Genomic DNA, 27940 nt, shown 5'->3' on the forward strand with positions numbered 1-27940 from the left:
GTTACAACACTCATTTTCCCCTCACATATACAAACCACAGATTCAATAGCTTTACATGTTTTTCAATCACACCCAGTGGAGCAGTGTTCAGTGTGAAAAAGTATAGCATTTCATCCTAGCTCGCATGGTATGGGATAATCTTTCACATTTTGCCTGGGGTTTGTTTTGCTATTTCAGCAGAAACTTGTGCAAGCCATGTGAATTACCATAGGAAAAGGACGATAAAAATACCAAATGATATTGTATCAGATGTAAATGAATAAACTATTTGAATAATCAGGGCAAATAATTTGTTATCTGTGATAATAAATGGTGTTTATTGTCCTTTATTCTGTGAGATGCATTGCAGAGATAACAGGTTTAAACACACAAGCGGGGAGAGGTAGTGTAACGCTGCATGGAATGAGGGATTTTGAGCTGCGCACTAAGCTATTAAAAGCTTTTTTTGCAAATTCTAGCTCCAATAACATTAACGAACTTTGAATTATAAGGCAAATTTAAAGTTTTATGTCAATTACAGATTCTCTGTGCAGGTCAGATTTGTGGGAGCCGTGCAACATTAGATTTATCTGATTTGTTCTGACACATCTCTCACTGTATTTTCACACATTCTGTTTTGCAGGCCTTGCCATTGTTCAGAGATCAGGGTCAGCCAGTGATGATCTTTCGCAGTTTGTGGAGATGGACACCTTTAGCAATGTGAGTACAGTTTCACTTTTGGCCCCTCATAGCAAGCGTAGCTGAACACAAAAGAGGTCAGGCCTTGTACCTCCATCTCTCTCACTGAAGGTGCTGGTGCAGTCTGACCATTGACATTTAGCATTCCTCCGTGCTGCCTCTGGGTTCTCAATGGGGGATTGAGGGGTGCAGAGGCCAGTGCCTGGTTCTCAAGGGTAAAAACAAAAAGGCTCTTGAAAATCCCAAGGAGTTCCCATGATCCCAGGAAAGACCTTGATCCGACCTGTGTTAGATTTCCATTCCACGGATTAGGGCACACAAAAAGTACATATTTGGCTGATTTATTTTTGTCTTTTGCTCTGGACTTCAGACAATGAATTGCAATGTTTTCCTTGACATGTCTGGCATGGTGATTTGGCAATAATTAGAATTTATAGAAGTTTCACAGTTTAGTCCAGCTTTTTTCCCCATAATCATTCAGCATTCATGCTCTTCGCTGACATTTCTAAGTCAGCGCAGAAGCTTGTAGTGACATTTTATGGTGAAAAGTTTTCAAAGTCATTTTTCAAGGTTTTTTTCCCCAGTAACATACATAATCTGTTAGCATCAAAGGAGCACACATGCATAAATAATTGACTAATTCACTTAAAGGGGGCCAGCGTAGATTAATTAAGCTTGAATACTAATTATGTTTTCTGTCTACACCAACTGACGCGGTTGTTGTTTAATAAGAAACTGTTTGGTGGGTCACAATTACCGTGCACATATAAAGCTGCTCTATAAATTAAGATGGTTTCACATTTTAAGGGCAGAATTGGCTTTGTGTGCCTTTGAAACAAAATGCTAACCTTATCTGCAGTGATTTAAATAAAGAGGCTTTGCAGAAATTTTCATTATTCTTATGACATTTTATTGATGTGGTCATTTCTATTATGTTGAAAGATAAAAAGAGACTTTATAAACAGGAAAACAAAATCAACTTTAATGTCTATATTGATTTAGCAAGGCATCTAGTCTCATCTTTATTATGCCTTTTATCATTTTATTACAACCCATTATGACACACAGTATATTCACACATATATTCATATTAAGACGAGATGATTTCATTCACTTGCACATTTGATCACATTCAAATTCTGATCAATGCCACTTTAAGAAACACAAACACAAACCAAATATTATGGATTTTTAAGTACAAATTAGAACTCTCTATGTAAAGCTTCAAAACTCTTGTCATTTCTAGAAACACTCTCGTCCTTGACTCCTTATGCCTCACGCACAGGCTGCTTGTCTGGAAATGGTAGCTTCAAGTAGCTCTGTGAAGACGAGGTTTTGCTGTCTACGCTCCCCTGGCAAGCAGCGCGCACAGGGACAGAGGAAGACAGCTCAAAGCTGGGGCCTTGTTTACAGCTGCGTGGGGAAGAAAACAGGCAGACGTAAATGAGGGTTGACGGTTTCATGAAGCACAATTGGTTGATGGCAGATTCAATGTGACTGGGCTGAACTGGGCGATGATCCGTACAGTATGCAAAATTCACTTTCTAGCTGGTCTGTGCCCACCAGCCCCTAGCAGCGAGCGGTCTTCCCCAAGCCCTTCTAGCTATGCCTTTGAATGCAACAAGAACTGAACAAGGCATTGTTGTGCTCAATTCCTTTTGACAACAATCACATTTAAAGAAATAAAGAAAAAAAGTCATGGATTTTTTTTGTCACCAGTTATAAATGATTTTTCTCTCATGCTGACTGCACAGTAAGCAGTTTGTGTGCTGCACAGTGAGATGAGGAAAGTGTGACAGTTTAAGGGAGCATGTATAGATGCTTGTAGATGACAGGAGAATGAACTCAGGGCTTATTATGTGTGCCACTGTATATGTATGTTGTAATATACCCCAAATTTCTTGGCACAAGATTTTGGTGCAGCACTGTGAATTTAACATTTATGTGCAATATGACAGAAACATGTAAATCTCTGCCTGCACTGGGTCAGTTTACCCTGCTGCCATCACAGTATTGAACAGCATTTCTTACCTCTAAAAACCCTTTTTTTTTCATGAACCTCTATGATACATGTTTTTCCTCAGGATTGAATTGTTGTTTATCGTTTCAGAAATGCAACATCTGCATGTTCCATCCGGTTATGGCACATTAAACAACAGTCCTTGTATTACAAGGAGCATGCTGTCAATGTCAGTGGGGTCCAGGGAACGAGATGAGAACCAGGCATTTTTCTTAGCTCTCTAGACAGAGAGGCTCACATGGAGCTGTGTGGATTAGATTTTTAGTGACAATGACCCAAAGCTTTAGGCCCGGGGTGTATGTACTGTACTCCTTCTGTGTTCCTTCCCTTGTGTGTTTACCAGGGTCTTTTTTTTCACTGGTACAGAACTTAAGGCAAGAATACATTCATAGTAATCAGAGGACGTATTGACATTTGCAGGACATGGAGCTCATTTACTTTGCATAGTGAGAAACATGGGCACTGTTAAAAATGGGAGCAAAACAAAACGGTGCCCAGAGGAGAATGAACTGATATGACAGTTACATAAGGGAGAGAATAAGAGGACTATAAAAACTTTTATAGAAAAAAATCTCAAGTAATATTCTTAAAATTGCTGTTACACTGCAGTGTCTGAATTATGTATATGAAGGCAGCTATACGTTACACTTTTCTAGATATCTGTGCAGTAATTAGGGCGATAAACAAAATACATTTATATAGCCTAAGATAAAACGTAATGTGATTTCTTCTTTGATCTCTCCAAAGTGCCTTTAGCCCTCAGGGCAAAAGCAATAATTAATAAAGAGTGTTATCCTCCTTCATTGTTCCAATTTGATGATTAATTACTTTGGCAAAATAATGTATCAACTCATAAAATAACTTTCACAGTGTGTGTTGTTAAATAACTGAACAACAATCTTACAGTATGGAGTGAAAAGTGAATTCACTATAGAGGAACATTATTTGAAATGTATTTGTTATTGTTTTTGGAATTGTCTGTAAGGTTGCAGTAACAATCAAAAATTTAATACCATATAATGAATGCAAATGTCACGTAGCTTATTTAAATGGCTGCTTCACTTTACAGCACAATATTGTTAAACTAGCCCGGTATAATACAAAGCAAATGGTGATTGTGTGCATATTTTTTTATTAGTAAAAATTACCTGATTAATTTTCCCATAATTGTTTCAGGGAGTTTCTCAATTTGCATATGCACCCAAACAATATTTGTCTTGCAGAAAGGTGTGTGTGTCTGACGAAATGAAAATAAGCAAATGAAAGAAAACACAGGGAGACAATCACCACTGATGCCGACTTTGCCAGCCTCGTACTGCACAGTATGTGAAACTCAGAAAAACTGATTGGTACCCAGTCGAAATGAAAATGGTTTTTAAATAAGTTACAATTAGATAAGCATTAATCTCAGTGGTATAAATGAATGTCTTGCTGTAGGGCTTGTTGAATGTAAAAACAGATTTACAAAAACTCCTCTTACCAGATTGGTCTGGAAGTAGTCCTTCTCTATTTTAATTGCTCTGTCATTTAGAGTTGAAATAAGCCCCCCCACCCATCCTGCCCCTTGATTTTGCCTTTGAAATTAAATATTGTATACAAATACATGCTGTTCATGGGCATGAGCACAGTTCATCATTGAAATCTGCATAAAATGATGCTTAAAAAGCTCCATACGCTTTGAGCAAGGGAGCTCTTTTATATGGCGCATTCTTATGTAAACATATCCATAACAAAAACAACTACTTATGCCTATTACCTCAGCTTTCTTATTGTTCTGCTCGTCCGCAGAAATGAGAGAAATGTGGGACTGCAGAGTTTGTTCCACATATTCTTAATTTCAAAGGAACCCATACTTGCTTTCATACATTCCTCCTTTTTCTTTCCATTTCATGCCAGTGTGGACCACCTACAAGTCCAAATAGTGTCGACCTAGCATGTATAGACAGACAGAAAGACAGATACATAGATACATAAAATTTTTATTACATTTGTATTTATCATGCTTTACACATTACCTCTATTATGAAATAACTATTTCATTTTCGACATACAAGGGGCCTGACATGGTGTTATTTAAAGACTATTTTTATTCCTCTCCTTTGAGATTTTTTTAGGTTGAGTTCATGTGAATGGAAGTAATGAGAAGTGTGCCTGGATTTCCATACTCATTTGCACACCAAGACTGTGTACTCTCATACAGCCTGTGTAAGAAATGCATAATTCTCCAGGAGAGAGTGTTGTTGCCTTTTCATTTTAGAAACAAGGAGGAAGTATTTTAATGTGACCTTCATTACACATTCATGTCAACTTTTCTTATCTATTTATGATTAAATTCTTTTCCACTCCTGTTGTTCAATTAGTGCTTGACCCCTTTAGCGGCGATGTAAATTAAATGACATTTTAGTGTCGTCCCATATTTAAAATACTGCGTTAGTTGCGGATCATAAATGATGATCTTCATTCTGCAGCTAATTTATTCATTTAACAATTTCCCTCCAGAAGTTACAGCAGAAGGCTCTGCAGCAACCTAAGCAGAAGAAATCCAAGTCGGCTGAATTTCTGATGGGTGAGTCCTGCTTGATGAGTTATTGCTCATAATTTGTGTAAGGATTAATTAACTAATTACAGACAAATGGCTTTGGGCTAAATTTTGCTCTTGCTTGTCAGGGCGCAATTTGTAATTATTTTAATCATTTCTTCTTCTTCTCTTTTTTTTCTCCTCCTTTGCAAGATTCTGATTTAATTTTAACCTAATTGTGTTTTAGTGTCATTCGAGGAGGATGCGCTTGAACATTTTGGGGCAGAGAAATCACCAGTAGAAACATTTCATTGCCATTAAATGTGCTTTGTTTTTTTATGAGTCACTTTGACCTAACTGTTGTGTTGCCCCTTCATGTCAGTGTTTGTATTTTTATTTATGTTTCTACTTATTTTGTCAGGGAGAGAGGAGAGAGCTGCTCTGGTGGGCATAGAAAACCCAGCCTTCGATGGAGGAGGAAGCACTGAGCTTTCTGTTCCTCCGGTTTGGCTGGGGAGAGAAATTCGAGGTGACAGGCCAGATAGCACCCTTGCAGCTCACCCAAAAAAAATGGAGCTGCAAGCCCCTGCCAAAGAAAGAGGTGAAGCTTCATTTTTCATTAGCCTCAAATTTGTTGACAGTAGATGTGTTCCTGATCTAACCTTTCTCTCACTCCCTCTTTCTTTCTCTCTTTCTCTCTGTCTCTCTCTCTCTCTCTCTGTCTCTCTCCATTCGGGGGGCCCTTGGTCCCTGCATTCCAAGGCAAGCGTGTCCTAACAAGCAACCCTCGTATAACTTCTTCCTCCGCTGGAGAACGCTACAGTAGTGGGTGTTGTATCTCTATCTAGAAGTACCCTCGACACAATCAGCCTTGACTCCCACTCTCGGCTACATGCCTTGTGGTGGGCTGGAGTCATAGGAGAGTGCATTTACATACGCTACTACGCTACCAAGCCGATCCGCTGTCTGTGTGGTGTACTCACAACGCCCCCGAAACACGGCTTAAGGCCAATCAGGCATACGAATATGCCCCCTTATAATTCAGTATGTCAGGGAGAACTCTTGAGGAATGGGATGGTAAATTAGGATGCGTTCAAGGTTGCGAGCGTGCCAGTTTTCTCAGGGATGAGTCACATGTAAGATTCTTGATTTAATGTGGTTTATTTTGCTTTTGCTGTGCATGGCTAGTAATTATTATCAATTATTGTCATGATGTTTTATGCACAAGAGGTAGGATTACATTTAAGAACTGGCCAGCATGTTGACAAAAACATTTTCCATGAGGTCAGAAAGTCAGACCATAAACATAACGTATATGATATAGGAGATTAATGCTAAACCTAAACCAGTGATTAAAAAGACTTATTCACTGGCTTAAGATAACGGCTTTAGCAAAGCAATCAACAGTTGCAGAAGTCAATCATCTTTGTTTCTGTTTTGTTTTTCACTCTTATATCACAGTCAAATCTGAGGTCATATTTCAGATATATATGACAATGAAAGTCGGCTTGTTCTGGCTGTCTGTGTCTATCCATGCCTCTTCTCCTCTTGATCACACTCGAGATCAAAGACCTATAGCGTCAGGTTCCCTCCGTTTGGGGAGACACAACTTTCTACTGTTAAACTACAGACAACTGAGAGTAATACTGGAATTGGAAAAGGTTATCTCATGTTGACTCATTAATTTATTGTACATTTTACTGCTCAGTCTTTTACATCGACTGTCGAAGGGTCATACATTCTGTTGTTGTTGATACAGTACATTTATAATGCATGTTTTGGGGCAATTTGAGTTTCAAAATGAAAATGCAGCATAAAGCATAGAAATAAACTTGTTCATAAAATGTATTTAAAACACATCATTATGTTGTCTTAGATAAGATCATACAGTATGTTAATAGTAGATTGCCAGATATCATCTATAATTCCAACTGTTTTTGGCTTTTTCCATTCCTATATTCTTATCATAAAACAAAAACAAAACAGAAATGCAAAAAGCAGTAGAGAAGAAGAAGATTAAAATTGGTTTACACATACAAAATTCAATTTAAAGTTCAAATTAAGAAAACAAAACCCTAAGGTTGTTTTACTGGGAATACAAGGTCCACTGTCTCTTAGTGTATCGATATAGACACTTTTTTCCACATATATTGACATGGTGATGATGAGAGATGAGTTAAGTCACTGTTTTCCCTCTCTTCTTTTTGTTCCATTAATTGCAAATGCAAATTAGGCCACTTGCTTTCCCCTTAAAACATACAAAATGAACTTAGCCATATGGTAGTTTATTGATATTAGAACTCAGGAAAATGTAATACATTTTAAATCTACAGTGTCAGGTTTATAACTTTATTGCACCCAATATAGGATTTACATAAACAAACTATAAATTGCTAGCATGAAAATAAGCCTCACTTTTTCATTAGTAAGTGCGAATATGCATAACAGTTCAGTGATCACGAAGGCAGAATGTTCCAATGTTTGTGACACTTCTATTTGGCCTTCACCAAAATCTTTCATTATCTCTTATTCTCTGTTAGCAGGCAAGAAGTGCTAGTTATTGATAATATGCATATAAGAACAGAGAATTGAAATTTTCATTAAAGAGATGAACTGGAGGACAGCCAGACTATTTAGGTAAATCACAGATATGATTCAAAAAGGCGATCCACGAAGCTACCACCATTATGCAAATTTGTGTTTGAAAAAAGGGTTTCATAACCTCAGAGCTATTTGCGGAGAAATTGTTCAAACTCTTTGTTAACGATGTGGAGGGATTTAACACGTGAATTTCACAGTCAATTTATGGCGCCGTTGAGGAGTCATACGGCTGCTCCTCGTTTAATAAGTTTTGCAGTCGGACTGTTTAACTTCGAGTGAGGACAGGAGTGTGAAAAATCTCATGCAAGGTATTTCATATGAGCACGAAAGAATCCATGTGAGCTTTTTTGGGCAGTGGCCTAGTGGGCCAGTGGTGCTCCTATGCAAACACACTTACTCACATTTTTATGCGTCCAAGCGCTGATACCCACAGACTTCTATAAAGGCGATCCTTGTGTGGAATATATAACATGATTTAATGCACCATGCATTTTTTTTGCCCCACAACCTGAGAAATACAAGTAAAGCAATTTAGATTGGAGTGAAATATTCAAGGCCTGTAATGAGAATGATTTGGGGTTAAGAAAGCTGCTTGGTGGGGTGTACCCTTAATAGAAAGAGCCCCGGAGCCATTGGATTCCCATAAACTCTGTGGAGCAGACTTGATACCCATAGGTCAGTGATTGCTAATAAGAAGTCAATGAGACATGGGCTCAGGTTATTTTCCTTTGGATCTGCTCCTCCAAACTTGCCCGGTCCTCTAGGCCGCTGACCTCGGAGTATTTAGAAGGTATTGTCTTTGAAATTCCAGGTACTTTTGAGCTTGTAGACTTTCTCATTAGTTCCTTTTGAACACGGCAAACATATGGCAGTCGTATTTAAGAGATTGCCTGCCGTGACCTTTTGCGGCATGCTAATTAGGCCCCAGAGCACCGCAGGCCGTGGAGAGGTGCACAGAGAAACCCAGCAGTCTCTTTCCCAGTTCTCTCTTTCTGCCTCTGTACTCCTGTCTCATCTTGGCTCTGCCTTATCTGGTAGCAGCCGCTGCCCCTGCCCTTCGACAGTGTGGGTTCCAAAATTAACATTTCGCTTCATGTGCTTCTAATAACCACTAACCTGAACCTGTACAACTCCCCTCTTTCCTCCCCGCCAACACCCCCTCCCACAAACTCCCAACCCCTCTTTCTCTCATTCTCTTGCCTCTCGCACTTTCCACAGGAAATAAATGTGCCCAAAATTACTTTGACCCGTCGTCAGCAGAGCAGACAGACCCAAGGCATTGCAGGACGGCTGGGGTCAGCGCTGAAGATGAGCTGGAATTAAGTATGCCATTCTCTGTCATAATAGTTCTCCTCGGTTCATTAAAGTGAGGTGAGAGAGATCACTAGTCTCAGGCCGCCATTTGTGACGGCAGGACAGTCTATGTAAATACACCAAGTGATGGCATCACAAGATTGGCTACCCAACTCACTGTCATTGACGAAGGTCACGTATCATTGGTCAGTTTTCATTTCACCGTGGCTTTTTCTTTCCCCTGTCAAATGACACATGCAGAGCCACATCAATAGTTTGCAGCCCCCTCCTAAAGTAGGCCTATTAAAAGCGAGCTCCTGGGAGCCAAGTAATATGCATGTTATAATGAAACATGGCTATTAATGGAGAAGCCATTTCACCTGTATCTTTTGGATATCACTGCCGTGTAATATCAAAGGATTCGCCAAACCAAATCTCATCACATGATGACAGGCCGGCTAACAGGCATGTTAATGCTCCTATTTCATTACCCCTCTGCATACACTTGATTTTCACCCCTCTCCAGCCACGGCTAATATCTCCGGTTTGCATGTTAAGATGTGGTTTAGATTGACTTGTCTGATAAGTAGAAAGTAATTTTGAAGCACACAGATGCATGTAATTTTCCAGCACCTTTGAGGGTGTACTCATTTTATAATTGTTTTGACTTGTAGCAATACTGAATGCTGATGAAAATAGGCTGTATCAAAGAATGGCTGCCTTGCTGGATGAGGACGACACCTTCATAAATATACCGGGTATGTCTCCCTGTATTGTTGTACTCCTGTGCCCCGGTAATTTAGAAGCAGCTGATTGGTTTGCTCTAATCACAATAGCAAAAATAAGTTTTGAAACTTACATTTAAAACAATTACTTTACTTTTATATTGCATTAATTTAATTTAATAATTAAGAATTAAATTTTGGGACATGTAGTGCTCATTTAATCCCTTGAGATTATTTAAATGACATGTCCTGATTTTATTTTCCTGTCAGGAGCATATGTTAATATACTTTTTCCAGATGTGTGTGTAACCGCTGGTAAATGTTAAGATCTAGTGTATTAATTCTGTTTACACACTTCAGAACAGTGGTGATATATTGACCAAATTAGCAAAGTTACCATTTGAAATAGTGACCACAGCATGACCACTGGATCCTAAAGTTTAAAGGTACTGTGTCTTTAAGAAAAGCTCAAGACAGTGAAACCATAAACAACCCAGACACAATTAAGACGCTACATTTTCCACTAATACTGAAAGCAGCACTCACACAGAACAAAGACTCAGACTAGAAATGGACCTTCACTTGCAGTCGGTGCTTTCCAAGCACAGCCATTGTCTCACAGTAGGCGTGCCTTTTCTCATTAGCTCAGTTTCATTTAAATATGTAGCCAACCAGGCAACATTGAGGTGGTTTAATCTTAGCATTGTTCTGGGTGAAGATAGTCGCACCAGATCCTGTTGACATGACGCACATCTCCCTTGTAATTCCAGCGCACAAGTGATGGGTTTAGGCCTGCTTCAACACGGTAGAATTTAGCTGGCTTGTATTATTTGCCATTGTCTCGGATTTAGCTGTACCACTGAGATTAGCAGCCCCATCCATTGTCTTGGAATGTTCATGAAATCCCACAGAAAAAGTAAAGAGGATCTTGGATTTACAGTTCCTCCGTGCAATAGGCTGAGAAACCGGGAAGGAAGGAGAGAGAGGAAGAGAGAGAGAGAGAGAGAGCTCTTAGTTCTGTACTGTTGGAGTCCAACTGCGGTGAGTGCCAGTAAGCACTTCACCGAGCTACAATAGACTTGAAGACAATCACCTTATGCTGTTGTATGGATGCCTCCCACCGGTGTAGGCCGCAAGTCTTCTTTGCAGCTGCAGAACCAGCTCAGTGTATCAGTCACTACTGATCCTGACATTTTGCGACTGCTTGTCAGGCTTTTGTCTCAGCTTTTACAGTCTGCCACAAAGCAACATGCACATTTCACAAGAAAGAGCATGAATATGACAAAGTATTAATGAAATGGACAGTGGCCAGTGCTGTAGACGTTTTCTCAGAAAACAAATTCCTGGAGAAATCCCCCTCTGTTTCCAAGATCTTCAGTTCTTCCTCTTTATCTCGATAGATTCTATTGCTTTGGCTCGGAGATGAAAGAACGCAGAATTGGTATGCTATTCATTCTAGTTCTCTGTGAGGCGTTAGGCATTGATATCAGCTTCTATGTGAAAAGCATTAGGCAGTGATAACAGCTTTGGCTGTTGCACATATTGGACTGCACACGTCGAATACACAGATGCTAAAAAGAAAACCTCTTGCTTTCTACCAACGAGGCGGTGCAACAAAACTAAAAAGACGCACTGCAAGCAGGTTAGCTACTGTAGATGGTGCTTTTCTGCTTTCAGTAATGGATTCAAGGTTGATAACTAGAATCTAGTTCACATATGCACATATGTTGGAGAACAAAAACTTTTTTTCAGTGTATGGGCTTGTTGTTTAGTTATTATTAAGTTATTTCGGAGGTTGGTGAGTAAAAATGCTTAATGCTTGTGCCTTTTTTTTCTCACATCAATTTAGCCACGTAAAAACACAGCAGTTATTCACAGCAATATGCAAATAGATACTACTTTGATTTGTGCATAGAAACACAGATACATGTACTCAGTTCTGCAGCATCAGTTCAACCTTACCCTGTTCTACATCTGCTCTTAAGTAAAAAAAACAACAATAACCCGTGATTATTAAATTCCAGTCATGCATTTTGTCTAATTTTCGGATGAATGTTATGAAATATTTCCATTAAAGACCAAAGATTTTGCTTGAATAAACAACTGCGAGCATATTAGCAAAAAAAAAAAAAAAAAAAAGACAGGCTAACGTGGTCCACGTTTAATGCCCATGTAGAACTAAGGTTCTGTCAAGATCAGGATTTGAGGACTAAAAGATGCTTTGATACTTTAGTGTTGTGAATGTTCACATTGTATTTGTGAGTTAGTGTTTCAGATTGTCCACCTGAATAAACGTCTGTATATACATACTCATCCATGTGAGTGTGTATCTGTTTCTGGTTGTGGTAAGTATGCACATCCATCAGTATGTGTATGCATGTGTGTTTCTGGTTGTGTGTGTGTGTGTGTGTGTATGTGTGTGCGTGTCTGTGCATGCCCACTGATGCGTATCTCTCCAGGTACGCTGCTAGCCTCCAGGGATGAGGAGGTGTTGGAGGTGAAGGCGGGTGATCCGGCGCTTCAGCGGCGACTGCTGCTCCACGGTGGTGGTGATGCCTCGGGCTCCAGGCCCTCCCAGGCCCAAACCATTGCCAAAACCCAGGCTGGGGCCAGTGCTGGGCTGGGAGGAGAGGCTGGACTCGAAGCTGGGAGGATGGTAATGGGCAGAGAGAGCACTGTAAAAAGTAATGCTATGCTTTTATTTGTGTCTTATATTTGATTTCTTTTTTGAGAGACGTGTATTATAGTATTAAACTATTAAGGTTAATATGATAGTATAAAATGTGTTTTATTTTGACTACATAAAAATCAATCATTAAAGCTATCGAGAAAGTTGTATACATTTTTGTACAATTCTTTGTCTCTGGACAATATTTTATTTCCACAGATTTTTTTTGTGGACATGATAGGACATGTGACATAATATCAAATATTTATGTATTTTGCCGCAGTATTGTTTTATTTTTTATATTTATTATAAGGTTTGTGATGCCTCTGTATTATTTCTTGCAGCGAGGACGGTTGAGGAGGTGATCCCCCACTACGCCCAGCAGCTGAGGGAGCGTGTGCGGCCTGACATGATCACGCTTGGCAGCCTTTCACTGCAGCAGGTCAGGGCTACAAAGAGGAATATCTGTGTCATCATCCCATATTCACCAGCACGTCAGCCGTGTCCATTATGCTGTGTATCAGTGGCTTTGGCTAATGGACACAGAGTGTGTGCATGTGTGTGCGTGCATGTATCCGTTTTGTCTGTTCACGTGTGTTTACGTACGTGTGTCTTACATCCTCGGCTTACTAATTTTCTTTCTCTTTCTTTCCATATTTGCTCCACTTTTTGTCCCCAACCTTTTTTTTCCCCAGCGCTACCTTTATAAAAGTTCTGCATTTCATTTTCAGTGCAGATGGTCTGAATCTGAGCTGAATGCACTCATGTGAAATTGCTTTTTGTAGAAGATGTATTCAGGGTTAGGTAACTCATTCATCCTCAGCTCAGAATGAGTGCATGGATTTTTAACTGTATAATCTATGCTACATATGATATCCTCACACAATTAACTTATTTGTGGAGACAGTTTTGTTCTGTCTTTGAACTTTGTTGTGCATTATTATGCATATTTGTTTCTGACAGAAGCTGAATTTCCGTGGTTCTTTACCCGTCTTATGGTCTTTTCAGGAAAAAATAGAGCGTGACTACTTTTTATTTTCCGACCGGGGAGTAGGGATATTTTGAACTAGCGTTAAGATCTGAAGCTTCTTTCAAAACAAGTGTTTGTATTCCATCAGTTGGAAGAGGAATGGGAGAGGATACAAGAACATGGGGTTTCCATTGTGTTGGCAAATCTAGATTGCAAAGAAACCCAAACATTAACGCATATATAAAAAGAATGCAGAACTTCTATCCACTGTATTTTTAGTTCTAATCTCACTTGAAAAGAGAGAAGGAGTATCAAATTATATGAATAGAAAGTAAACGTAATTGGGGAAAAATGGTTCAACAATGTCTCACCATCACTTGGAAGCCACAGCAACAGTTGACTCATCCTCCCGTACTGGATAATCAGCGGCATCTACTGTGTACTGTATCAGTATTGGGATCAGTGTTATCTTATTCTGCCATAATATGTATGCGCTCTCCTACTGTTTCCACACCCACCTCCCATTGAAAGCACATTATCCACCAGAGATTTCACATCTATTTTAAAAATAATAGTGTTTTTCTTCTTTCTCTATTCTGCCGTACAAAGCCTCTACAGGGCGAGACGCTGTCACTTAGCAGTGTCAATGCGTCTGAATGGGGAGTGTGAATGTGCTGACTGAATGTAAAACCGGCAGAAATACTCATCAAACGCTACATGTCTTTAGGGCCTGGCTCAGTATCGATTGCCTGCAGATTGCATTACAGTTGCTCCTTGTGCTTAATTCTGCCATTATGGTGCACTGCACTGTTTCATAAAGCTGCATCCAAAGAAAGTGTGCATGTGTATTTACACGTATTTTCAGCAAGTGGCTCAGAAGGGACCGCTGAAGAGGAGTGAGTGGGCAAAGAGAAAGAAGAGACTAATGGCCTTCTTCGCTGGGAACGTTGAGGTAAAGGCATGTGTACTGTATATATGCTGTACAGTATGAAGGATGTGTTACTTTTTTAGGAACAGCCCACAGGGCATTAATTCGGGGACTGTATGGTGTTTATAGATCCTTTTACAAGCTCAACATATTCCTCCAAACACACTCTTTCTTCTTACATTTTCCATAACATAAGCCAGTGAAATTCTGATGCTTAAGCGCTCATCTTTAAAAATATTTCATTACAGCCAGTCACAGAAATTAATAATATCTTACATCGTAATTTAGAATGATGTGGTTTAAATTAAATTGTCAATTAGCTGATAATGCTAATGACGGTTAACACATTAGCAGTGTTTGTTAACATATCCACTTTAATATTTCAAAGGAGCCTCATTCACAAAGAGACTGTGACGAGGCAGCGAGAAACGCACCCCAGCCCAGGCTGAACGCGCTGCTTCAGTGGTGAGTCCAGCCCATTTCATATTTCTCTCCATATGTACAATTGATGTCACATGACTCTAATCATTAATTGTGTGAAAAGCATTTGTATTCCCACTGACATTCAAGAAGGCATGTAATTCATATGTCCTCTGCATGGCTTCTCCTGTCGACGGGCATTGCATTGTGGGTAGTATGGCTCCAGGGCGTGGAAATCTGTCCATGTCATTGGGCTTGGAGGCGCATCAGTTCCTGGGTCCATCCACTTTAGTCTGAGATCACACATCAAATTTCGTAGCCAGAGCCCTGTGGGCAATCAGCTTAGCATGTTTAAGTTTTTAGTAATTATGGACTACCACGCTGGCTGACATGATAAAATCAAGAAACTACTGTACACATCAGTATCTTCTCTTGTGTTTGGTTGTTTTGTGGGTGGGTGGTAGTCGGACACCAGCCTTGTCAGATGAATGTGGTTCGGAGTTTAGCGAGATGACCTCCTCTCGACAGCCTTGAACCCTGTAAATTCCTTCTGATATCAATGGTGGGTGGCTATTAGACATGGGAGACTTTCTATGCATCACCTAGGGCTACATCTGCCTGAAATTTAATGAGAAATGATTTCACTTTTTCTCTCCCTACGCTTATGAAAGAGAAAAAAAATAAAGAGGAGAGACGTGGAGCTGACTTGTGGTTTTTATAACAAATGTGTAATTCATTTGTTTCCACTGTTTCTGATTTAATGGAGGTCGAGTAATTGCATTAGGAAGCACATTGTGCCTTGTTGTGAACTGATGAAAGCACATGTAATACTTTTGATAGGCGAACAGTGAGGAGGGAGAGAGGGAGAGAAAGGAAAGAAAGAGCCAGTGCCTGCCTTTGATGCTGAGCATTTATTTGCTGAATTATCCTTCCTTTTACAAGCATCTTATCCCCAGTCACAGGCAGGCCAGGGCCCCTGTGATATTGCTTTATTTTGAGGAATTAAGAGAGGTGGCGAGGAGACAGAGCGAAGCAACCGCTTATTACATTACCACTGATAAGATTGAAAGGCCGAGAAAGGCAGAGAGAGAGGGACCCAGTGGAAAGTGTTTTGTTGTGGTGTTATTAGATTGAGCTGCTGTTGGCTACAGAGTGGAACAACAGAGTCCAAAATGCAGGTGGCTGTTAACAGGGTTAGCTTCTTGTGTTCGTGTGTGTTTTATACATGTGTGTGTGTGTGTTTGTGTATGTAGCAGCAGAACCATTGAAAGCCCGTCACTCAGAGCGCTGGGGGAAGGCCAAGAGGAAACCACGGCCAAATATGGCCAGATGACAGAGCTCCCAGCATCCTCCTCTTCAGCGTCACGGCCCCGGTGGCAGGTAAGATCTGTGAGCCGCTCTGACTGTGAACCGAGAAACACACATTCATTGGAAAAAGAAAGCACGCAAACAGGAAGTGACATACCTCTTAATCTCTGAGAGGCTTGTTTCACAGGAGGAGATATTGATCCCAAAGTGTTTACAAATCTTAAAAAAGCAGGGTTGTTTGTTCAAAAACACCCCAATGATGTAATTATGTGAAATCCTGTGATGAATGGGACTTGTTAGACAATGGGGAAATTATCTCTCATATTTTCTAGTTTTTCAAATTCCTTCACTCCTTTCATGACGCTAATGGGTGCTGTATGTGCACATGCCTACACAAAGGCACATTCACATGCAGGCACCATACAACGCTGAGCAAAAGGCTTCCCTATACAGTATGCTAACTACTCAGCCATATTTTTTTATACAGTACATAAAGATTTTTTTCCTCTGCTTTGTGTGGATGGTGTCTGTGGTTTTATGAATCTAAGTAGGAGGAAAAAGGAGTCTTTGGAGATGAAAAAGGGGAACAGAGGGAGAGGAGAGAACAGAGAACCAAGTGGGAAAGAGAGAGGGAAGCTGCAGCTTTAGCGGTAGCATCACCAGCTGTGGGAGGAGTGTGCTGTTGTGTTGCATCTGGGGATGAGGCTGCCATGCCACCGTGCTGGCTTAAAGATGTAATGAATCTTCAGTCGGGGGCTTTCCTTCCAGGGTGACAACTGGCTTTGAGGAAGGTTGTAAATGCAGGGGAGATTGTGGTATAATTCCTCAGACTGGCGTTTGTGCCCCCCAGTCACCATTCGATTATCTCCCAAATTGCTGTGTTTCACTGAGATAAAGATTTTTTATGGCTTGCTGACTTGAAACAACCGGCACAGGCAGAATAGGGGGCAAAAGAGGGAGAGGGAAGGAGAGAAAGAGAGAGAGAGAAAGCAATGGCCAAACCTGCCACGCATAGTAATTTCCTTTGGTAAATGACAAAATCTTTGTTTATATGACATTTCCCTAAAATTACTGCAGCGAGATGAATCTGAAATATAAAATGTCACATTTGGCATGCAAAACTATGAAAATATATTTCTGTGCAAAATTCATGGAGGCATTTAATTTAGAACGTGTTTAATAACTAAGGCAGCCTGCATCAGTAATCCTGCCCGGAGGTCCCAAAAAGATTGTCATATTTATTCTCTCCTTTCTTCACCCCCCTCCTTCATTCCGAAGCCAAAAAATTTTAAGGGTAAATGTTCATTGTTAATTAAGATTTACTAATTAAAATGAAAATAATTAACGAGAAAGCTTAATCTCTGAATATTAGCCCATACTTAGAAAGAAAGGAAGTTTTTGTATGTGGCATTTCCTGTCTCTATTAAGAGTGCATTTTGTGTGATCAGTCAATGTGTGGAAAGCCCTGAAAAGATATTTCAGCGAAAGGACGGCTGCTTGCCAGCAAAACCACGGAGGATCCCTTGCTAGAGCCTTTGATCTCATCTGTAGGAGTGCTGTAATGTTATGGCACTTTAGGCACAACTCAGGCTTGGGGCAAACAAACCACCTCTGATATGGAAAATTGGCTCACTTCACCTTTTACCTTCACCTTGCTGTCTTGACTGTCTCTTACGACGCTTGTGCAAGCATGTGGGCCAGATAATAACAATACTTCTTAAAAACATACATAGTGCAAATAGGACACCACTGTGATGATATTGTTTTTTTTTATATTTCTTTGCCTCCTTTTCCTCCTCTCTCATCCTCCTCCTCTTCTTTCCAGTCTGCATGCATACATCTCCTTCCAGTGTGGGGGTTTAGAGGCCTCCATCACCTCCTCCCAAATGTGAGATGTGTGGGCTAAACCGCTTTGCCACCAATTATACTAATTTCACTTCTGCCTAAATTGTTTTTGTTGTTTTGGTATGCAAAGATGCTCACAGTGGGGAGATTGAGGGGCATTACTGCAGGGCTCAGCACACACCTTCCCCCCTCACAGACTGGCAGAGCAATGGGCACCGCCAGCCAGTGTTAGGTGAATCTGTGTGAGTGTGTATGGTGTGTGTCTGTGAAAAGGATAGGAATAGTCTCAGGTTGTTTAGTGACAACACAGTGCACAGTATACTGTAAAGCAAACAGTGGGTACAGTGTATGAGTGTGTCTATGTGTGTGTGTGAGCACATGAAGCCCCTGAGTGCTACTATGTCATCGATTGGAATTGAGGGCTTTAATTGCCAGACACTCAAAATTTGCCCTAGGGAGTTGGTCAACATGATGTAAATTGGAGTACATAAAATAAATGGGCATTAAGAGATGCAACTTAGATAATCAGAGAAAAATAAATGCCTGCACTTAAGGGAGGAAAGGAAAGGGCAGGCTAGGGTGGGATAGGATGGGGAGGAATATGACAGTGTAGGATTGGATAGGATAGGATAGGATGAGGTAGAGTAGGATAGGATAGGATAGGATAGGATGGGGTAGTGTAGGATAGGATAGGATAGGATAGGATAGGATGGGGTAGTGTAGGATAGGATAGGATAGGATAAGATAGGGTAGTGTAAGATAGGATGGGGTAGTGTAGGATAGGATAGGATAGGGTAGGATAGGGAAGGATAGGATAGGATGGGGTAGTATAGGATAGGATAGGATAGAATAGGCTAGGATGGGGTAGTGTAGGATAGGATAGGATAGAATAGGCTAGGATGGGGTAGTATAGGATAGGATAGAATAGGCTAGGATGGGGTAGTGTAGGATTGGATAGGATAGGGTAGTGTAGGATAGGATAGGATAGGATGGGGTAGTGTAGGGTAGGATAGGGAAGGATAGGATAGAATAGGCTAGGATGGGGTAGTGTAGGATTGGATAGGATAGGGTAGTGTAGGATAGGATAGGATAGGATGAGGTAGAGTAGGACAGGATAGGATGAGGTAGAGTAGGATAGGATAGGATAGGATGGGGTAGTGTAGGATAGGATAGGATAGGATGAGGTAGAGTAGGATTGGATAGGATGAGGTAGAGTAGGACAGGATAGGATGAGGTAGAGTAGGATAGGATAGGATAGGATGGGGTAGTGTAGGATAGGATAGGATAGGGTAGTGTAGGATAGGATAGGATGAGGTAGTGTAGGATAGGATAGGATAGGATGAGGTAGTGTAGGATAGGATAGGATAGGATGAGGTAGTGTAGGATAGGATAGGATAGGATGGGGTAGGTGTAAGATAGGATAGGATAGGATGGGGTAGTGTAGGATAGGATAGGGTAGTGTAGGATAGGATAGGATAGGATGAGGTAGCGTAGGATAGGATAGGATAGGATGGGGTAGGTGTAGGATAGGATAGGATAGGATGGGGTAGTGTAGGATAGGATGGGGTAGTGTAGGGTAGGATAGGATGGGGTAGTGTAGGATAGGATGAGGTAGTGTAGGATAGGATAGGATAGGATAGGATGTGGTAGTGTAGGATAGGATGGGGTAGTGTAGGGTAGGATAGGATAGGATAGGATGAGGTAGTGTAGAATAGGATAGGATAGGATGGGGTAGTGTAGGATAGGATAGGGTAGTGTAGGATAGGATAGGATGGGGTAGTGTAGGATAGGATAGGATAGGGTAGTGTAGGATAGGATAGGATGGAGTAGTGTAGGATAGGATAGGATAAATCCCCGTTTCCACCGAACGGTACGGTACAGTTCAGTTTGGTACACTTTTTTCTGTTTCCACTGTGAAAAGTTGTGGATGGTATCAATGTTCCGTACCGTTACCATTTTTGGTACCCCTTCTGTTGGGATACCCAGCACACAGATCTGGTACTAAAAGGTGGAGCTGTGAACACTGCAGTCCGTTGATTGGTCAGTAGTGGATGGTCACTCTGCTCAGGGCTGAGTTGTGGCTGGTTTTGAGGCAGAAGCCACAGTTCATATTGTGGAGAGGTTAGTTAGTAAATTGTAACTATAAAATATAAGGATGTTTTGCTGCCTCCTTCAGCAGCCTGAGTCAGAGAAAAAAATAACTTAATTCACTGGGCCGACTGCCGGGATTTTTAAGGTAGAACATTAACGCGTAATGGTACTCAATGCATGAGATCACGACGTGAATTGATCAACACAGCTTAAATATTCCATATGACAATTCGACCATTACTTAGGTTTTTATATGACATACAGTTTTAGTAATGAATGGATCTTCAGTTGTTATGGTTATGTGAAATGCATATATTCTAATCTTCACTCTGAAAAAAAAAAGGGTTGCGTAGCATCGAGCTACATCAACACTAAACCCCTGAGCTTGCCTGAGAAGGACTAAATGCACTAACCCGCTATTTTTAAATATCCCATGGAGAGAGACTCTCACTGCAGCCTGTTTTATTTTGTTTTGAAAATGTCGGCGTGCAGCCTCGTTCTGTGGACGATAAATGAGGAAATACAGTGAGTGCTGGACGGAGCAGTGAGTGACAACAACCCCGCCCACATTTAAGGGTACAGTTTGCAGTGGAAACGCTAGGGTCTAGGTACCATGTCTGAAGAGTTACTTTTGGTACTTCTGGTACCATACTGAAAGTGTTTGGTGGAAACAGGGCTTAAGACAGGATAGGATAAGACAGGACAGGATAGGATGGGACAGGAAAGAATGATGACTACAAATGATAGGAGGGTGTGACAGTGTAGGATAGGATCAGAGCGGACAGGATAAACGAGAATAGAATGGGATAGGATAGGAGAATAAAAGAAAGAACAGGATTGTTAAGGCTAGCAATCTGCTGATTTGATTTTGATGTTTGTTGTAAACAAATGGATTTTTGGTCTGATGTTATTGGTAGAATAAAGGTGAAGACAGTCTCGAAACCCATGGGCCATCAGTCTGACAACCATAAGCCTCTGGCAGCAACAGCATTTTGTGGATTCCGGTGTAGCCTATGGATATCTGGGGCAGCACTTCCTCTTCCATGCTCTTGTCATTTCAGCTAATCTATATAAACAGATATCTGTATTAATATGCAGATATTTGCATTACTATGCAGATACATGATTAAAGATAATAAAAAGGTAAATCTTTGTCAGATGATAGTCGATGGGTTCTGAGATTCTGACCAATGCATTCCACTTCTTTTGCTCTCCACATGGACTGTTTACCTGCGACTCAAACCTGACTGGTCAAAATGTAATTGAACTACAAACAGGAACCAAAATGCTGTGGATGCTGATATTAAAATCTTGTACAGTTGCTTAGATGGTCTGCATACAAATGCAGGTATCTGTTTATAGAGATAAAGGTGAAGGGATCATCGATAACATCAGGAATCATAATCTGGGTGACATTGTCTTAGTCTGTGTCAGGTGAACAAATGCATTGACAAAATATCAAACCAGCCAAAACACAGACCAACCAACACTGCTACTGAAGTTTAAAAACATATTGTTGTCTGATTATGTTTCTTAAAAAACTAAACTGTCTCACCAGCTTACCCTATTACTCATCCTAAGCCCTAAAAAAGAGGCACATGTCACCAAAACAAACAAGCAAATAAACAACAAGTGGGCTGATGTAGCCTGAAGGTTAGTGGGATGAGCTCTCTACCAGAAGGTTGGTGTTTTGAAACCTTCATCTGAATGGGCAGCTTGGCCAGGGGAAACGAGTATCACTCTCAACTTCGATAACAAGGAATACTGATGTGCCCTTGAGCAAGGCACTTAACCCCTGAATGGTTGAATGGAGATCATCAGATGGAAGCCTGCAGCTGAACTGGGCATGTCTTACACATAAGACTGCTTGACTGCAGTTGGACAAAAACACTTGTTCAGGAAACATATCTGAAGTCATAAAGATGACTACTCCAAAACGTGGGGAGTTACATCACCAAATGCACAGATTTCTGGGTAAGAATTAATCATTTAGGGGTTGTCAGTGCTATGACGAGTGCCCAGTTATGTCCACTGCAGGCTACATGACAAAAAAAACTGACACAGATGTGCATCATAATTTTATATTAATCATTTCATGGCATGGCCTGCATACAGCAAGGTCATGATATTTCACTCACCTCACTCCTATACTAAATTACATGCAACTAGAGGTGTATCCTTAAAAGTAAAGATAACACTTTGCTACGCTAAAAGTCACACCTAATAACACTAGAGAAAAAAATGGGTTGGATTTTTGTTTTATTTTTTTAGTTTCTTTAACATACAAGGACAATGAGAAGTGATAGATAGATTGTTATTTTCAGCAACAGCTGAGTATGAATGAGGAGGCGTTGTTAAAAACAGCATCGGAAGTGATAAGTATCTAAGCAAGCAAACCTTATTTACATAGCACTTTTTCAAACAGTAGTTAGAAAGTGCTTTACAGATGCAGTGGTGTGGGGGCAGATTAGATAACACGACTGTTGACAGAATTTACGATGGTAGTCTCACAGTGTCAACAATTTGTTTAACTGATTACTTTCACAGTTGTGTGATGCAGTAGTTGATGGCTTAGTGGTAAATTGCAACATCCAACTAACAGACACAACGGCTTTAGCACGATGCAGCTGATAAGCAATGCACACTATTTACCTGCAAAGACACACTGACGTTATGGTTTTTCTGCAATTATAAGGCTTTGTAGAGCTTAAGATTATGTTTCTGTCAAGCTACTAATATTGGCTATAATAATGTTGGCAGATTATCCTCCATTCAGGTATGAAAGTTTTATTCCTACACTTCCAAGATATATCACACAAGTTAAATAATATGTTTGATGAGGTTTAGGTTAAGTGTAGCTACGTTCACAGATCTACTATTAATCATATGTACATGTGTGTCTATGTCAGTTCTCTCCAGTGAGATGACAAATGAGGCAATTAGTCTGACTATCCATTGTAATAGAATTAATAGATATAAAATTTTGCAATCAAATCTTATGTTCTCCACTTTGTGTATTAAAGGTGAACCAGAGCACGACTCCCCAGCCTGTGGAGGTGTGTGTGTGTTGCCTAAGAGCCACCAGAGACAAGCTACCCAGGGGCCTCTACACTGTCACTGTGGCCCTTCACAGCCATCTAGGGGGTCCAGCTCTGGCCTGGTGCAGTCAGAAAGAGCTGCAACAATGGGCGGCGTCCACTGAGCCGATGGAGCATCAGGGCCGCTCCTGCGACATTGACCTGCACGTCAACCAGAGCTTGTTCATGGTGAGGAGATGTTTTACAAAAGCACTCAAACATGAATGGTGATGATATTGCAACAACTCAGATTCATTCATTTTTAACCATTTTCAAGAAATAATCAACAATATAATTTTATTTAGTTAATTAAGATGGATTGCCTGAAATTAATTAGGGTATATGATGCAGGAATTGTCAGCTACTGATGTAAAAAAAAGTATTGACAGTCAAAGTGAAAGCCGACCCCAACTTTGTCTGTTTTGCCTCACTGTATTGTTTTTTGGTGCTGTGTCTGCAAGTTTTGTAGCTTCCTCTTGCTGCTTATGGTCTGGCACCGGTCGCTACCTTTTTATAAAATCCCGACCTCATCTGCAGCTGTGCCCACGAACATCCCGAACACAGCAAAATAAGAAGAAAATAAAAAATACAAGCAGAGAGCAGGGTCTCTGCAGATAAATACACAGCCACACACTTGTAGCAGGTCATGAGTGATGATTGAGAGGGATTACTTCTGTATGAGTCAGTACATTGTTTTTTTTAGGAAAATCCTACATAGTTAAGCTAGTTGTGGTTAAATGTTTGAGTGTTGCAAAAAAGAGGATAATTCTAAAAACACAAGCATGTAGTTCATAGACTCTAGAAGTTTGGTTTGCAGTCAGCATTAACATTCACAGTTTTCGAAGAGAACACTGAAAGAACAGAACACACAAGGTCTGCATATGCAGGTACCAGTGATATGTTGACTTTCTCTATTGACACTAATACATTTTTATTCAACAAGAAAAGGACAGAATCAGGTTGTTATTTGTGACTGTGCAATTTTATTTAATCAGTGCTCCTTTATTCACATCATGCCTGGGGAAGCTGATTTGAATATTTCTTTTATTTCCAGCAAAATATTTGAATAAATATAAAACATCTCTTATCCTAAAAGCAATTTGACATTTAGTGAACCTGAATTAAAACACACTCACTTTCAATGACATGGACAAAGACTTTGATGTGTAAAAAGCAATAAAAGCAAACAATAAAACAGGCTTTGCTTATATGACAGAACCCACCGCACTGCATGTTTAGTATTTCCAAATTCCTCTTCCTGTTACCTTTATTTCATCAGTGGCAGGGAAGATTGAAAGGGTTAGGAGAAGTTATATTGCTGTAAAAGACAGCATATGAAAATATGCCACACACAGCCTCTAGGTTTTACTCCGGGGATCTCCATATGAATAAAACAACAACTTTTCAAACATGACATTTAATCCATGCATGTATATCAAACCCAAGATCAATTATTCATTTATATAAGGAAGTAATGTTTTATTGGAATGAAAATGGAGTACAAATGCAGTGAAAAATTTAGCTGCTTTTCTACATGTCTTTGAGCGTCGCGTTGAGCTGGATCAGGGGGAATAAAAGAAGAGGAAGAAATAGAAAAGTTAGGCAGAATTGACTAAAATGAGTTTTTAAAATCTCAACCTCCATCCCCAATGTATAGTCACAGACTTAACACGTTTTCACATTTGGTCCTTTTTATGGAACGACACAGTAGATTACATTAGATGAAATCTATGCAGGTTTCACAAGCACTTTCCTAAACCTTTTAATATGAGGGAAAACATCCTCTATAGAAGCTGCACTAATCTTAAAAACCTACATACTGGCTTTGGATGGTCGATATTGACCAGTGGATTAGAAATCTCTGTTTATGTTTATTCATTGATGGCGTGTGCACTGTATGCAAGATTCACAAGAGAAACCCTAAAACAGAAGCCACTAAATCCAGTGTCCCTCCTGATTCCATAGAGTTTTGTACAGGCTCAGAAAGGGCTTCTTCACCATTCTGATGGCAACTCTAAAGGCCTTAGCTGGAGCATTTAGCACATGTGGACACTGCCAATCTGCTGGTGGGCGTATTCACTGAGTGAGAGCGTCCTGATAATATTGTCTCCAGCTCCCATCAAACATAAAGGACGGGGTAAAAGCTGGCATGAACTGAATGCGAACCTGGGATCTGATTCAGAGGTAAAAAGGTTTAAGTACGGCATGGTAAATGCCTCTTGTCACTCTTCCTTCCCTCTTCTCCTCCCCAAACCTTTGGATGTGCTTTATAGACAAACCTGTTGTTGTAGTCCCCATTGATAGTCTCAGACAAATCTGATCAGCGTTTCCACCACTATCAGGATTGGCTTGGATGTTTTCTCTCTCTCTCTCTCCTCTTGCCCACACTATAGCGTGCAATTTCAGGAGTGCTTGCAGTGCCTTCTAAGAGGAAATGAGGAATTAGTGATGGTAAGAGGAAGCCAGGAGCTTATTTTCCTTTCCTCCCTCTCTCTCCTTCTTTTTTTTTTCATTCACCCTTTGCTTTGTGCGTCTGGGTTTGGATTTAGACAGAAACAGTGCAGTTCAGTTGGAGATGTCTTGGATATGCTGGCAAGTCGGAGCACATGAGAAGAGTCTGGCCCACGGTCTTAGTGCAGTTTTCACAGCAAATGGGAAGGTGCATAAGATTCCACATTTTAATCTTAAAGCAGGAAGAAAAAGGAATGAGGTAGGAAAGAGAAAAGGAAAGGTCCAAGGAAGTGCATGTGGACATCCATGAATTCAGCCTTGTTTTTTTCATTTTTGTCCTCTGTTGTGGTCATTTTAGGAAGGAGGTTGAGTCATTTGGCAAAGATCTTCAGCTCTTATCTTGCACAATGATAGTCACCACTTTTGCACATGCACTCTTTTTTAATGAGAAAAAAACATCAGTCTGTTTTGAATTAAACAGGATATTTTTTTAATGGTTTTAAGTGGCTCCTCCAGCAAACACAGGAAGTGAGAAATCATCTAAAGCACCTCATCCAGTCTCACAAACCTCACAGCAACACTCCCCACACACACATACTGTATATGCAAACAAGCGCACATGTCTACACGCAGGCGCTTAACACATATGCACATGCACACAAATTACTATTTATGCAGGTCATATTTCTTACAGTAAATGAATAATATGAAATATCCTCAATATCCATAATCCGTGATATTATGCCATAAATTTGTGTCCTGGGTCAGACACTACTACCCATCATTTCACAGGTGCATACCAAAAGCAGATTATCAGTGGGGGAGGGAGGGATACACATGATTTATGTGTTAAAACAAGTCTCCTGCGTTTTCCATTACAACTAATAAAGGGATAAAATATTTCCACCCGGTGATGGATGAAGTGGCACACACCTCACTGTCAGTTCATTTTTTAAGCAAACCCACCGTTCTCTGGGTAAATAAGAATGTTTGCCGTCGACTGCTAACCACTAACACTTTTTGCTCCACGCGAGATACCCTTAATATCATCAGTTTGATTGATGGTCGTCTCACTGCGTCGCAAATTCACTAACTGTCAGCTCGTAGACTACAACGGCAATCTCAACTTCTCCTCCACCCTGTGTTTGATGCCGACAGTCTTTATCATTCCAACATCTCCTTTTAGGCAATTTGCTGGGTTGGACGGGTAAGAATGGCAGTTAAGAAGGCTTTAAAAAGAACACGGAAATAAGTTAAAAGAGGATTCAAGTCTAGGATGTAGATTAAGTAGCTCCCTGAGGGCTCCTGTCCTGTTTGTTACCCTCTGCAGTGGTGAAAGAAATATTCAGATCCTTTAGTTAAGTAACAGAACTAATACCACACTGTGAAAACATTTCACTACAAGTAAAAGCCTGCATTCAAAACCTTACTTTGATAAAAGTATGCAAGTATTATTGGTCAAATGTACTTAAAGTACCTCAGTTATTACAGTCATTGTTTTACTATCATACACAGTGTGTTTGGGTTAATGTGTGTGTTGCATTTTACTGCTGTAGATGTTTAAGTTGTGCTAATTTTTAACTCCTTTATATGTTGTTGAGTAGTTTAATCTACAGCAATGCATCATATTCTATAAGATCATCATATGTTTGCAGAGTCGCTGTCCTGTGAGAACCTTGTATCTCTAAAACATTTTCAGGGTGTCAGAAAAACAGCCCTCTTTTTAGTTTTGTGACAGTGCATTTTCCAGCTGATCCAAGAGGGTTTGTCAATTGTTTGGCTTAAAAAGTACATTTTTTTCCGCAGTGCATAAAGAAAGACTCCTTCAGCTTATCACAAACATTCAAAATCAACAAATGTGGAGAAACTAAAGCTGTCAGATAAGTATAGTTAAGAAAAAAGTACAAGTTAAGTAAAAAGTTGGACAAAAAAAAACAACTAACACAAGTACCTTGAGTTTATACTTCTTGAGTACTTGAGTATATGTACTTAGTTACTTTCCACGGCTGACCTTCTGTGTTTCTGTCTGTTATTGGCTTCCTGGTTGCATGCTTGCTCATGTAGTGTAGTGATGTGTATGTCGATGTGTCTGCATATGTGTGCAAACGTTAGTGCGTGTGCCTGCAGGCATTTGTGGAATTGTGAGTGACTTCGTGCCTTCCTCTGTGTCGGCAGATCTTACCTGCAACCTGTGAAGTCGTCCCCTCCATGGTCCTGGTATTCCAACTGATCGCACTACCGGGAAACAGCAGCCACATCAGCTCCGTGCTGGCTTGGGGGGCATTTCCTGTTTGTGGGCCGAGCCTCGGTCTTGTCCAGGGCAGGTGTGTCGATGGCAGATCAAAGA

At 40.4% G+C, this 27940-nt stretch overlaps 1 protein-coding gene across 1 annotated transcript in view; it reads left to right on the plus strand.

Annotated features, from left to right (window-relative positions):
- The first annotated feature begins 667 nt into the window (after positions 1–667).
- Positions 668–27940, plus strand: part of ofcc1 (orofacial cleft 1 candidate 1) — an 87537-nt gene continuing 60264 nt past the window's right edge. The window contains exons 1-12 of the mRNA XM_033638554.2: positions 668–699; positions 5198–5264; positions 5638–5817; positions 9036–9140; positions 9785–9868; positions 12295–12519; positions 12848–12945; positions 14339–14425; positions 14790–14866; positions 16075–16201; positions 23089–23331; positions 27769–27917. Of these exons, the coding sequence (XP_033494445.2) occupies positions 682–699; positions 5198–5264; positions 5638–5817; positions 9036–9140; positions 9785–9868; positions 12295–12519; positions 12848–12945; positions 14339–14425; positions 14790–14866; positions 16075–16201; positions 23089–23331; positions 27769–27917 (1460 nt within the window). The 5' untranslated portion in view covers positions 668–681. The remainder of the gene's footprint in view (positions 700–5197; positions 5265–5637; positions 5818–9035; positions 9141–9784; positions 9869–12294; positions 12520–12847; positions 12946–14338; positions 14426–14789; positions 14867–16074; positions 16202–23088; positions 23332–27768; positions 27918–27940) is intronic.

The sequence above is a fragment of the Epinephelus lanceolatus genome, chromosome 20, assembly GCF_041903045.1.
Source record: "Epinephelus lanceolatus isolate andai-2023 chromosome 20, ASM4190304v1, whole genome shotgun sequence".
Taxonomy (NCBI): domain Eukaryota; kingdom Metazoa; phylum Chordata; class Actinopteri; order Perciformes; family Serranidae; genus Epinephelus; species Epinephelus lanceolatus.